The sequence below is a fragment of the Anser brachyrhynchus genome (assembly GCF_964034855.1).
Source record: "Anser brachyrhynchus genome assembly, chromosome: 1".
NCBI classification, from domain to species: Eukaryota; Metazoa; Chordata; class Aves; order Anseriformes; family Anatidae; genus Anser; species Anser brachyrhynchus.
In genome coordinates, this window is record NC_137694.1 from 8,900,865 (window position 1) to 8,915,737 (window position 14,873).

A 14,873-nucleotide genomic window follows, 5' to 3' on the forward strand; every position below is an offset into this window, starting at 1 on the left:
TTGTGAAGTGCTGTCTTTGACCTGTTTACAAGCACGACCCAGGAACTGACTGTGCTGCAGTGTAAGAAGTCTCGTTTAGTTGGTGCCTGAATTGCTTTGAGAGATTATTCTCTTCACTTTCTCAATCATTATGTTTGTTTTTGCCCCTTATGAAGGATTTCTCCCCTTATGGTACGCATAATGTAGATTTTCATGAGCTGCACTCTTTCTGAATAAGCATCTTTGTCAAGGGAAGAAGCCTCTTCAAACTGTAATGAGAAGATAAACCAATTCCTGTCATATGAAGGCAGTAAATAGTTTGCGGTTGAACAGCCTGCTGGTTTTGCTAATGTGTTCTTCCCGTTATAGTGGAAAGGTCGATTGACTTCTGTGACAGACATACTGTCTACCCTCTCCTTTATCACATAATATTTTAGGAAGAGATGTAGTCAGAGTAGATGCTCCCATCCTGTTCTCAAGTCTTTTAGTGAATCCAGGTGCACAAGAATTGCTGGCAAAAGTCAGAAAATGGGACTTTAAAGTTGTCTTCATATTAATAAAAATAAACTCTGAGCAAATGTTTCTCATGTGCCTAACTAGGTATCAGCAACACTATTATAGCAAGCACATTAAGTACGTACATTTCTGTGATATTTTGTTCAGTTGTTTTCATTTACTTGCATATTCTGAGCAAAGCAACTCCTCTGGCAGTGAAAATAATCTTCTTAAGGAGAAACTTGAAAACTAGTGAAGAAACAAAAGAGTTTGTGATTTGCAGTAAGATACATCTAGCAGAAAGGCACACAGAAAGCTAATGGACACACACTGAAAACAAAGAGCAGATACATGTGCATGAATGCATAAATCTACGACTGTTCTGCAGACCAGCAAACTCCTAACAACTGAGATTTCAGTGACCACAGCCATTTCACACTTCTGTCCTTGACCTAAAATGTTAAGAAAACAGTAAAAACCACCTCATTCATAAATCAGTTCTCTAGTAGGTTTTTAGCCAGACGAAAGAATGGATAATCTGTAGTTGGGTATTTCACAGTGGTGTGATTAATGGCAGAATGGAAATGCAAACACACATGATTTGCAACTAGGCATGGCATTTGCTGATTATGAGAAAGCACTTAATGCATTAGGAAAAATTGGTATACAACAATTTTCAAGTCAAGGCACATGGGAGATTATATTAAACTAAGATATATTAGCTAGAGATGTCCAACATCCTATACCTAGAGAATAAGCTGATAAGGTATCATAATAAAAGCAAAAGTATTGCAAGGAGATCCTAGCAACTGTGTGTAATCATACCTTGAATGAGACTGAATGAGAATTTGTAGGGTAATCATGTTAAGTGGAAATAAATTGTTTTGAATTTTATTTTTAATAGTCAAACCAACACAACAGAAACTGGTAAGTAAGGTGATTATTATTAATGCTATTATTAATGTTTTATACTGTCTTCCTTATTGAGTGCTTCCCGATGGATTCAGAATTCTCTTGATAGTTTATACTCGTGCATTTTTGTATGACTGTCTTCATTATCTTGCAAATAGTGAAAATTATTAAAATACAGGTAGAATTATTATATTTAATATAAGTTTAAATGCGCAAATAAACTCCTCTATTTACAGACTAAGATCCTCTGGATCTGTGGTCTGCTGTAACACCTCTGTTATGGTTAGTTCTCTCCAGTATGGGATCCATGTCTTTGGTTAAAATGATGGATAAAACAACAATTTCTGCTTGCACTGTCTCCTAAATGTGACCTGTACTGCATAAAGTTAAACCTTTGCTTTCTTTCATCAGCAAGCATGGAGTAACAGTGGATGGGAGGAGGTCAGCAATTTTTGAAATCATTTGCTTGGTGTAATCCCAATTTCTTTCTACTAGAGCTCAGTTGCTGTCTACCTCACTGTGCCTTAGGGCTCCTGTACATTAACGGCAGAGACACATGCTGAAATTAGAATAGGCTTTGTTTTTAATAAGGAGGTTAGTCAATGCAGCCTATTCTTTGGCTAATTTTCAGTGACTCAACAATATGGTCTCTCACTGATTTTCCCCTTAGGGAAAATCTTCTCTGGAAAGCATTCCCTTTTCCCAGCTACTTACACACCCAGAAGATTACAATGCTCTCACTGGCAGCTCTTTGCCCAGAGTCAAACAGCTGTCACTTGTCCTGTTCATAAGACCATACTTATACTTACCGTCTCGAACTTGCGTTGTAATAACACAGCCACTATAGCAGTAAATAGCACTAATTTAGGTTTGCGTCATCTGCATTCTGTAGATCACCAGGGGATATCAGTATGAATTGGGAGGAAGTGTTTTCAACAGTCACTTTCAGAGCCAGTTGTGCAATTTATCATGGCAAATGGCATTTCCTATTTTTGGTTTGAGGGAGGTGGAAAAGTAGCATTGTCCTATCCATAATACCTGCTACTACTTATAGTATGTTTCTCCTTATGTAAAGAGTAATGTGTTGGGTTATTTGCTTTCTTTTCAAGAACGGTCATAAGTGAAGAGAGAATTACTATTAAATATTTGCCAGTGATATGTATCCGTTTTTTTTAAACATACAAGTACACTTGTACATATTACATGCATCATACAAACCTTAACATCTTAAAAGCATGGGTCCATATATTTCTAGAACACACGATTAAGCTGTTACAGCTCCACTCTCTTCAAGCCCACACTGCAGAACCAGCTTGCATTAGCCAAAGACATGACACAGTCATTACACACCGAGTCTGATTTTGAAAACAAAATGCAGCATCTCTGCACTGTGCCCTTTGCAAATAACAAGTCAGCTACATTTTTGTATACATGTCCACCACAAAATAATTACAGAATTGTAATTGCATTTAAGGACAACCTCACATATGCACAAATCTAACCCTAGAAAAGGTTTCTCTCCTATTTTTCCCACTCAAAGTGAGGAATAAAAATCCTAGCTTGCAGAAGCCCACAGAAATGTTTTGGATAAGGAAGAAGGTTGTTGGGGTTTTTGTTTGTTTTCTCTATAACATCACATTTTTTTCATAGTTAAAACCTCATTCTATTGGAATGGAGTGGAAATTAGCCAAAAGTGGTAGTTTGTCTGCTGCAGTATGAAAATCCTGTTTATTATTACAGCACTATGTATTTGCTGTGTTATAAGCTTCTCTGTAATGGCTTTGGTGATGTATTGCAAAAATTAGTGCATGCAGTCTCAGAGTCTGATTTCCAGGAGACCTCAACTGCCAAGAAATAAGACTTTAGCCCCTGATGCTGTTTTCATATTTCCCAAAGTGTTCAGCATCCAGAAGTGTCCTTTGTTCTAGTGGGAACAAGTGAGCTCTTTGTCCTTTTTTTTTTTTTTTTTTTGAGGGGGTGTGGGTTGGTGGCTGTTATGCCATTCCACCCTCATATATACCCAGCTGTACCTGGGGATGAGAATATACCAATTAGGCGCAGCCCTCTTGGTTAAACTGTACTTTCTAAAGGCACTGGAATGTAATCATTTTAAGCACTCCTGAGTCGAGAGTGCGGGACACACCCTGCATTCCACCTTAGGGTAATGTGATTTATTTCCAAAGCCATGAACACGAGCAGAGTTCAAGGCCATGACCTTGCCTCCCGTCTGGTGTTTAAGGCAATTTGTATTCCTGGAGTGGCAGCAGGGAGCTATTCCACCCCGAGCCTGAGTATAGGGTCTCCAGTGCGCTCTGCTGTGGGACTGCTGGCGTGCAAAAGTTGGGAGGTGTTTTTCTTGTCCTGGAAATAGTCTAGCCATGCCTTTACTGTGACTAGAGGTAACTGGGTCATTAACATTCTTTGTATTTCTATATCATGTAATGCATCACTGTGTAGATAATTGATCTCTCTCCACAAAACATTTGAGTTGTCCACATAGTGTAATGCTTTACCATTCAGCAATATTAGCTAGGATCCCGGAAGCGAAATAGCCATGTTAACGTGTTCTCAGCAGGGTTAATTAGTCTGGGCTCACCACCATGCTCGTGTAACGATCCTGCTTCCAGTTCTGCAGGCAACTCATTCCAGACTAGATTTAACTTACTGCGTATTACATGCTTACATACTTTCTTCGTCACCATAATATTGCCTAGCCACAATGCTAACCAAAGGTAGTGGTTTGTATATTTATTTATTTATTGAAATCTCTGTGATCATGATTAAAACCATTTAGAAAAAGTCATCCGTAGGAAAACTTTGGCCCTTGTTTGCCAGCTGGGCATCTTTGCAGCTGTGGATCCTTCAGCAGCCAACTCCTCCTGGACTTCCAAGTTTGACATTTTAATGTTATATGCTGTCTGAAAGTTTTCAAATATTGTAGAAAAGCAGATGCTCATCAAGATGATTTCATTTTAAGGGCTGGTGTGTTGGAGACAGCCCAGCTCCATACAATATTTGTTTTCTAACTGTGATGAATTATGAGATAAAACACCAGGCTTTGACAGGTCTTTTGGTCCAGCTTTCCTTATTGGCAAGGGTACAGGCACAGTATAGGAAGTTTGGTGTTTTTGTCTCTCATGGGTGCATTTCAACAATGTAATTGGAGTTTGTTTTTTTGTTTTGTTTTGTTTGGGGGTGTGTCATGATTTGCAGATGAAGCAAAAATATGTAAGTTATGCTTATATATAAAGAGGTGTGACTGAATTTTACTGAGCCTCAGGGAAAATGAAAAAGAAATTGCAGTGTCAAGATAGTGCTTTAAAAGCTGGATTATGGAAATGCAGCTGCACAACCTCTGAAGCAAACTCTGGAAATCATCTCAGTTGCCTGAGACACTCATTGCCAGAACATGTTTTCGACAACCCAGCAGCTCAGAAGTGAGGAACTTGCAGAGTTAATTGGAGTGATGTACCAATGCATAATCCAAAATCCCGGAGTTCAGAGTGCTTTGATTCAGACTTTTGTATTTCTTTAAGACAGTAGATTTTGGAAGTTTTCTAATGTGACAAAATTAGCTCTCTGATTTTTTTCTTTCGGTACCATTAACATGAGGATGTACTCTTCATGGTTTACTGTTCAGGCTTTACTGATGTTTATTGACTAGTGCTGAAATCTAAAGAGATCTGTAAGATGTTGACCTACCTTTGTTTTGTTCATCTGCTTTTCCAGCTCTATATCTGTGGTTGTGTATACTGAGATCACACTGGCCTGCATTAGTGGCTTTAGGCACTTGACAGTGTCAAAGCTAAGAAAGTAATTACCAGGCATCCACCTCAGTTGGTAAATGCAGATGACTATTTTTTTAAAGGAAGATGCAGCACCTTGCATCTTCAATCCAAATCGTTCTTTGAAGGCCATATTTTCCACTAATCATAAAGGGAGCTTTGGCATACTGGGTCCTGAGGATGTGAAATTCAAAACATTCCTATTTAAGAATGTGAAATTTTATGGCAAATTCAGGCCTATTTGTTCAGACAGAAACCAGTTTAACCTAGTACTGCCTCACACTGTTTTATGATACTTCTGTATAAGATTTCACAGTGCTCTTAATGCACTCAAACATATAAATTCAGCCCTTCTATATGACACTAATTGCGTGATCCTTCTAACCACTTGTCTTGCCTGTGGCTTCATGATCAAAATGGTAGATATCGTAAGTTGAAGTTTTTGTAGTGTTTTTTTTTTCTCACCTGTCATTTTATATCCTTTTATGTATTTATAGCATGTAATTTATAATAAGTATATATGAAACTACAGATAAAAAACAGGTAAAGGCAAGTCAAACACACTGGAATAAACTGCAAACAGATTATACCCAAAATTTAAGGTAGATTTTCCTGTGAGTTAATTAACATTTTTGTTTGGTTGAGCCATCATCTTTTGCTCAATTCAAATTTCCACTGAAGTTAAAGTGAACAGCCTAATGACATGCATCTATTTTGTGTCAGCCTTTGAACAGTTCTGTTCTTAATATTGTCAGACCTGTTGGAGGTAATTTCAGCAGGGTTACTGAATGACCCTGCAGTATAATGGTACTTTATCACTTCAAAGCTTAAAAAGCTTAATTTTATTATTTCATTTGTCCCAAATCACATTCAGACATGTTCTCTCTCTCCCTCTCTCTTTATCTTAACCTGTTAGTTTCTGTCTCCAACCCCGCCCCCCCCCCCCCCCCCCCCAGCCCCCATATGCTTAGCAACCATCCAGAAGTTCTCTTTGCTGGTTAGATTTTCCAATTTGGATCCCATCCAAAGTTAATTCAGTAGAAACGTCTGAGTGTGATGTTTAAACACTTTCCAAAATAAAAATCAACATCTTCCATAGTGAACCAAACAATTATGTATGCTTAATGTGAGTACATTACCATTCTGAATGAAATAACAGCAAATCCACTTGACGAGCAGGAACTCAAAGCTACAATATAGTTTCTTACACCCATCATTCCGACAGAAGGCATTTTCACACAGATGTGGCCTATAGTCTCGTAGTTTGAGCTATGGTTTTCAGTTGCAATAACAACCCTCTTTCCACTTGTCTTAATGCCTAGAAAGATGTGAATGCCCAGAGTGGCATCCTTACCCATAGGTTTCATGTCAGCTTTCCAGTGATGGGTTGTGTGATCAATGGACTTGGTAATTTTGCCATAGATTCAGCTACCTGAGTTTCACCCTGGTTTCAAGCCAAAGGCTTCCTTCATTCAATTCTTCCTTCCTTCAATTCTAGGCATTTACTCATTTCAGCCAGGAAGGTCAAAAACAAGCATTCCACTAACCACAGCACTCCTGCATGCTTCTGGTAATAGAGATGTGTGCCCCTCCTGTCTTAAGTCTGCTGTCTAGATAGGGCAGAGGTTGAGGCAAATGTTTATCTTTTCTGTTTGTTTTGGTTTTAATATCTATATTTGACCCTGGTTGTGCAATCAACTTTGTACGTGCACAGCACACAACAAATGATTTGATCCACAAGCTATAATCTTAGTCTATAGAAGATTCTAGTTAACCTCTCCAATTCCTTTTGCACCAAGCAGTGTGGATTACACTAAGGGAATGAAGCCAGACAGTACAAAGGTATGAGGGCAGTGAATCTGCTGCACTAATGCTGAGGACCATTTAGTCAAAGTGCCTGACACAATGGCACTGTCTCAAGATAGGGACAGTAAGCAGGCAGCCAGGACAAGGTATGCATTAGGCTCTGGACTGTGAGGGGGTATGATTTCAGAAAGGTGCTCAAGACTGTCAGCTCCCAGGGACCAAAAAGCAGTCTGGGGTTTTGCACATCTGTAATCTCGAATTATGGGTTGTCTGTTTCAAGAGGTGATGGTATTCAACTCTCCAGAAAAATATGGAAAATTATTATAAGAGGATTCTCTGTAAACAGGTTTGCCTAGGGGAAAGCTTAATGGCCAAGCCACACAAATCTAGAGGAACTTCTGAATATGCTGTTGGAGGTGATAAGAGGCAGTTAGTCTGCTCTCTGAGACAGTCTGAGGAGCACCGTAGAGCTATCCAGCTGATGTATAACCCTGGTAAGCAGGAAGGCTAAATTTATTCTAGGCTTTCTTGTTGAGGTGATGTGTGACTCAGGCTCTTCCTATCAGTGGTCCATGCACATTCACATCTTTAGTTCTCGTGTCTGATTTTATGCAGATGCTACTGCAGTGGTAGAGACCTTATAATGCACAGTCTGTAGGCTGAAGCATTTATCCCATTCTGCCAGGCCAGACTCTGCAAGGGATGTCTCTGTGACGAAGCACATTATGCACGAGGCCGAGTCCTGCACACATCACGATCTTTGGATCAACTAGCTCAAGCAGCAGAAACACTATAAACTAGCAATATCCACTGTGTCCAGATGGGTTGGTGTCTTATATGAAGCAATATGCAATATGTAATAAGAAGCTTTCCCTGTGAAAGATCTGGTCATCTCATATAAACAGCAGAATTACTAAATAGTCACCACTCTCACTTGCAGATGGGAACTGTGCACATAGAGATGAACTGACTTTCCAAGTTTACTCTAGGTATCCATAGCAGTCACAGATCTAAATTGCATGCACCTCCTTTCTCTTGTTTATATTGCAAGTGTATTTTTATTCTCTCTCAGTCAGACTTCATGGATTGCTTGATGGTTTTGGACCTGAACCATAGCCTGCTGAAATCATGGGAGGAATCTTTTCTCTAACATCAGAATGGTTTAGACCAGAACTTTTCAACCTAAATTCATGAAGAAGGAAGTCTTACTTTCCTGTGTTATGCCAGTACCTGACAGAGTTGGATAGGCCCAGAATACAGAAAATAAAACCTAATAATTAAACAAAAAAAAGAAAAACTAAAAATTTGAAGACAGAAGTCCACTGATAAGACTGCTGGCTGTTTCACTGTTTATAAACATAATTGAAGTCTGCTAGAAGTGTTTTTTTTCTTGTTTATGTCCCCCCCGCCTCCCCTCCTCCACATAATGTACGATTTTGCTGCTGGGCAATGCATTTTTTTCTGGTGGCTTTGTAACTTAGCTAGACTGCCCAAAAGGGAAGGGCTCCAGGGTCTTTTGCAGTTTCAGCACTTTTTCTCTCTGTTCTCCAATATTTCCTTTTACTGAGGCCAGGAATTCACTTTGGATGGTCCTTTTGCACATCTTGCCACTGGCTCTAATTAATAACCTGCTTCTAGAAATTCCATTCATTGTCTTTTTTTTTTTTTTTTTTAAATGACTATTCAGGATAATTACTGTCTTTAAAGTTTTATGAATCACAGTGTTTGACATCTTTGATGTTGATTGATTTTCAGAAAACTGCACTTTTTGTTCTAATGTTCAATTTGTCACTGTTACTCACAAACAAATAAGAGATTTAAAACCCCAATGATGCAGATGTTCTTTAGCTTTGCTGCCATCTGTTTTCCTGCCAACACATATATTTGTGCATTTCAATGAAGCTACATTTATATTATATATAAGATAAAATAGAACAGAAAATAGGAGCAACCAAAAGTTTTTAAGTGGATTTTTAAATCATTTGTTCATTGACAATAGTCTGATATTTTTTATTTTCACAATAAGCTGGTAACTTATCACAAATCAGAGCTTTTGAAAAGCAAGTTGTTTTGTTCTTCTGTACATAAATTACAGGCCACAAAGTTGAGATTTGCATAGAAGTCTCCAAAGGAAGACATTTGATACGATCTTATTTTACTTCACAAATTTTGCATTATTTTGCATTATTATTTAAACAACATTCTTTATTGCTTTCAGGAAAACCATATACTTACATGTGAACCTGGGTTCATTGAAGTTGTGCATTAAATATTTAAATTCTTACAATAGCTTGGTAGTAATTGTTTGTTTGTTTGTTTAGAATAAACTCATAACAAAAGGATAAAATTTGAAGATTTCTGTAGAATAAAAGTATTTTTAATTAAAAATACATATTTAATTTATTTTAAATTTATTTCAATTAAAATCACATTGGATTACTTCCCCACTTTTTTAGATAATTTCTGTGTTTAGGTCTTTGTGTTCTTTTTGGTATTCTTTCCTCAACACATGGCAGATTGAACTGCCCACCTTCTAGTTGGCAATTATCTAAATCTCTAACTCATGCAAACACCAGCAACTGAGATTTTACAGGCACTTCTTCCTGTTAAAAAGAAGGTATTTCAGGCGGAAGTGTTGGTATCTGTTGCAGTTTGTGAGATTACGAAGCAGTAAGTGCTAATTAAAGCTTTATTTATATTCAAAAAGAAATATGCAGTCCTAAGTGCCTTCATCTGTAATGTAACAAAGTTTATAGTAAACACTGCTAATCCAGTGTGCTTAGAAGTGATATTTTTGGAGATAAAATTTCAGATACTTGTGGCTGCTCATCTGTTACAAGTAGATTAGTAATGTTTTGGGAATGAAGGTCGTGTTCATTCTGCCTTCCACTTCTCTCAGCACTTAAATTTTTCTTGTCTTGTCTCATCTGCCTAAAATATTTACTGTTCTTTGTCTTCAGTATCAGTATCTCTTGGCCGAAATAATTTCAATGAATCAAATTTAACACACATTTCTGTCATTGTTGAGGCCAGTCCTTGCTTGGTGTAAATAGGTCCAGCAGTCATTTAGGATGTGGAAACTTTGTGCTGAAACCCTGTTCCTGGACACTTATGCATTGACTGGTCTCTGCTTTGGTGATTTGCTCTCTATCCAGTTTTTCTTATCTACTGACTATCCAGCCTGTACATCTTATTATACAAATACCATACTTTACAACCAGCTTGCAGTATTTGAACACATCAGTGATTCATTGCAGACTGATATTAACTATTGTCTTCATTTTATACCAACCCAGTCTCAAACAGATTTTCAGGCTGTATGTCTTCTGTCCAACCTTTCAGAGGCCAATAATAATGAACTATGGTGGTCCAAGGAATCTGTAGCAGAGTAGGCAGATACGATTCAAAGCTAATGAGTTCGTATTAATGTGGTCTGAAGGTGAATAATCACATGTCTCCATGAGCTGAAGCTTTGAGACATATCTCATAGTCTGACCTAATATGAACCATAAAATATTGTTAGGAAAGGAGGGGGACACCTTCTTCAAAGCTTAGAGATGTTCAGAGATTTCTCAGACAACTACTACTTGAGAGCCCAGGAGCACAAATATGGCTAAATTGTTAATAGGTTTTGAACCCTGTGCTTTGAGCTGAGCTAACACTACCTGTAGATAAAACTGCCACAGCCTTTGGCAATTCCTGCACTTTATCCAACAGTGAATCTTGAGCACGTTTTAGGAAAACAAAGACACTGCATTATCCAGAGATGACACAAAGAGTTGAAGAGTATTATATGACTGTAAATCAAACTAAAAAAATAACAAAATTGTTTAAAAAAGGAAAAAAATTCTAAGAAAATGTTCATTTTGGTATATTCAGCAAAAGCAGTAGGAAGAAGCATGTTGGTGGGTATGTCAGTACAAGTACAAATTTTTAAACCACTGAAAGGTCCTTTGTGTCTCTGATTTCTGCAGCATGATTTTTTTTAACACTCTGACCTCAGAAAAACTTAGTAAATCATGAAGTGCTGGCTGGTCATTGAATTCCCCTTGCTCTTTTGTATATAGTACAGTATTATTGGCACCATTTGGATCTATCCTTCAAACTTAAGGCACACTTAGTGAATGTCTGTGCTAATGTCTTTTAAATTCAAGTAACATGGTTAACATCATGTCCTGGCTTGAGAGTGAGGAAATACGGATATATCTTATACTCAGTGGAATCTTATACTTTAAAGCACATAGCACTTGCTAAAACTGCTTCCTTCAAGAACAGGATTTGGTTCACACTACTCTCTAGGAACTCAGTGGAACTACTGATACGTTTAAAATAAGCATTTACAAAAATATTCTGTTGGATCACAACTTGAGGGTGGTAAAATACAAGTATGTATTTTCCAATCTCTTGCAGGAGCTCAACTCCTGCAATGGCAGGAGCCTGAGCAAGACAATTTTTTTTTTTTTTTTTTTTTTTTTTCCCACTGCAGCCTCATCATGTCTTGCGTCCTCCCCTCTTCTTGATCCTAGCCAGGCTTTTAGAGACATCTCAGGAGCTAGTGATGCTGTTCCCCATCCACCAGAAACCTAAGTGGATGCCCTGCAATGCGAGAATTGCTTAGCTAATCTGAATTGCCAGAGGAAGAAAAAGCTTAAAGCTTTTTGGTTTTTAAGATTCTTTCTTGCATCTTCGTAATTGTTTGGTTTTAATTAGTCCACAAAGTTTATCTGTCATGCCTTTGAACAGAACACACACATGCAGAGCTTATTTTTCCTATTGGCTTAAGGCTGCTAATTTTGACACCTTTGTAATAAATCTGTTGGCTAGATGCAAAGCTCCAGGCTTGGCAGGACTTCAGGAAATCAAGAGGGGAGGTAGCAATTCTTGTAAGAACATGAGTTCCAAAGGCGATAGATTAACAAGAATAATTTCCAACTGAGCTAACCAATTTAAAAGTAGCAAATGCATGAAAAAGGAAGCTGGAAAGGAAGTACATTACCAGAGAAGTGTTACTCCTTGTGAGGTGAATTTCAGCACATTAAACCATCTTTCTGATTGCCTTTAATATTTATGATACAGCCCTGAAGGGCCAAATACAGTCCTTGGAAATACTACATAGTACCCTTATAGTTACAAAGCGAAAGAGAGAAAGAGAGAGAGAGAGGAAGGAAGGAAGGAAAGAAAGAGAGAGAGAGAGAGAGAGAGAGAGAAAGATTTCTCCTAATAAATCCAGAGGGGACGAATATTTATGACTAAATTTGTCGTGCTTAATTTTACAGCACAGGCCCAATAAGCTTCAAAGTTTGTAAATGAAAATAAAAAGGCATCTCCTACAGCTAAGAGACTACTGTTGGTGATAAGAACATTTCTCTTAAAGGACTGAATTCATGGTTCCTGCTGGAGTAGCATTGTCCTTAAAGATGTCAGTTTGAAAAACCTGGGGCATAAATAGCATGTAGAACCTAAATACATCAGTTATTTGGAGCCAAAGAGGACAGATAAATGTCATTCAATCCATTCTTCATATGCTCAGTGGAAGAAGAAAAGCTCCTAAACAGACACTTAAATTGAGCTTCCTATAATTTAAAACATTCTTCTAAGTGCCACTCCTCCCACTCAACTCCTTCTCCTTTTTTTTTTTTCTAACAGTCTATTACTACATTTTTTTCATATTCTTTCTCATAATGCTCATTATTCTGAACAACTTCTGTCGTAGTATTCCATTTCCCTCAAAGAAAAAGATGGAAAATGTCTAAATATTTTAGAAATATATTAATTTCTTAAATGTAGCTAAATGGAATTAGTGTACCTTTAGTGTATCCTTTCACCTACATAACTGAAGCATGTGGGATCATAGGATCAATAGAAGGACACCTACTCTTCAGAAGGATAATTCAGTTTTCAAGTGACCCTCTATGATGTTTTTCTTTCTCTGTTAACTAAAGGGAATTTGGGCAAGTGTGCTCATATCTTGGAAACCTATAGTAAAAGAGATTTAAAGAAAAAAAAATCCTTTCTGTGGAGAAAGAAATGATGTTTCCATAACAAATATTATTGAAATAATATGACTGTTTTTCCCTGGAATGCATATATCTGTGTACTATATAAACAAAACAACACAGTACTTACATCTCTGGAACAGAGGAACAGATGATGAATATATTTTTTCTTCCTCTTCGTCTTCCTCTTCCTCTTCTCTTCTCTTTTTCTCCTCTCCTCTCCTCTCTTTTTTTTAAATCTATCCAGAATGTTCTGTATTATTTTTGAGTTTGTAAACAATTCTTGAAGAACCATTGATTGCAAAAATTAGCATTACAGAGAACAAGAAATCACATGATATAACATATGCTTCACAGCATTCCAGCTGTGAAGCTGTTCTGAGAACATTGCAAACAGATTTGGGTATAATTAGGAGTTTTTAATTGCTCATTGCTGAGCTGAGAAGTGACTACTCTAGCTACTTATAAAAAGGTTGTCCTGCACTTCATATCATGTGTTAGAACTGTTCTTATTTTTTTTTAGTAATTTAGTCTTTTCATTTTCTTTTTACTAGAATGATATGGGAGGTCAACGGAGCCTAATAAACAAGTGGACTACTTTTCTGAAAGCCAGGCTTGTGTGCTCAATACCTGGTCCTGAAGGAGCAGACACACATTTTGATGAGCTGCGTAAGTTGGGTTGTCTTTAATGGCTTATTTTGTCATCAGCTTTGCTTGGTTTTGTTTGTTTGTTTGTTTGTTGGTTGGTCGTTTTTGTTTTTCTTTTTAGAGAAGTACCACATCTAATTCTGATTTTACTAAATTTCCAAGTAGTTCCCCAAGTTGGAAAGTATATTATTTATTATAATAATATTATAATTCTATATAAAAAACACACTACCTGCAAATGGGCAAATGTCAGAAGATTAGTACAAATTCACATGGCAGAAATTAGACAAAAATAAATATTTGTTATATTTTTACAAATCTTCAAATTATAACTGATAAATGTAGAAATATTCAATGGATGTTTAATAAAAAATAAATAAATATGTTCCCATTACAGAAGATATATTCCTGCTTTCTACCAGAGATGAGAGAAATCCTCTTGTATATGGAGTCTTCACTACAACAAGGTATGTATTAGGAATATGTTTACCTCTGGAAACAAATGCAGAAGACCTTAATTGGGGATAGATTAATTATTTAATGAATATATCAGCTGTTTATTTTATTGAGGTGCTTTATGTAATATTGTCAGGAAGGAAATTATTATTTTGTTTCTGTAACATTTGAATTAAGTGTAAATAATAAGGATAAGTAATATACTGCACAGTGCAATTATGAAGAAAAATTGCCAAGACACTCCTTAACTAAGAAGCAGCCACTACTGTGGCTCCATAGAATATATAATCACAAAAAAAAATATTTAGAATTGAATTGAATGTAGCACAATTAATGACATAGCACATGAAGTAGCTGAAATACATGCCACTCAACAACCTGGGATGGTGTTCTTTGGGAAAGTGAGTTCTTATTTATTTATTTATTTATAGAAAAGTACATAGGAAAAAAAAATAATAATAAAAAAGCAATAAATGTTTATTTCTAACTCTTTGATTATCTGGTAAATGCAATTTTAATTCTCAGGCACGTCACCTGTGTTATCATTAAAATACAGACTTACAGAAGTGTACATAATTTAATGTCCTTCATCTGTAGAAAATTCTAAACTTAATAGTTAATAAATGGTATCTGGAGCCTGCTGAACACTAGAAAAAATGACAGTCTATGAAGTGATCCGAAAGGCTAACAAGTTCAGGTTTCACCTGAGCAAAGCTTTACACTGTAATGACAGTGACATTAAATATCTGTACTTATCAGACCTGTCCACATTGTCTGTTATTTAGCACCGCTTATA

The 14,873-nt window shown here is 36.9% G+C and overlaps 1 protein-coding gene across 4 annotated transcripts in view; it reads left to right on the forward strand.

The window, feature by feature from the left end:
• The window catches only part of SEMA3D (semaphorin 3D), a 148,666-nt gene that overhangs the window by 92,587 nt on the left and 41,206 nt on the right, over positions 1-14,873 (forward strand). For all 4 annotated transcript variants that reach the window (XM_080555460.1, XM_080555458.1, XM_080555459.1 and 1 more), the window contains 2 exons: positions 13,528-13,642; positions 14,019-14,088. In XM_080555460.1, the coding sequence (XP_080411586.1) occupies positions 13,528-13,642; positions 14,019-14,088 (185 nt within the window). The remainder of the gene's footprint in view (positions 1-13,527; positions 13,643-14,018; positions 14,089-14,873) is intronic.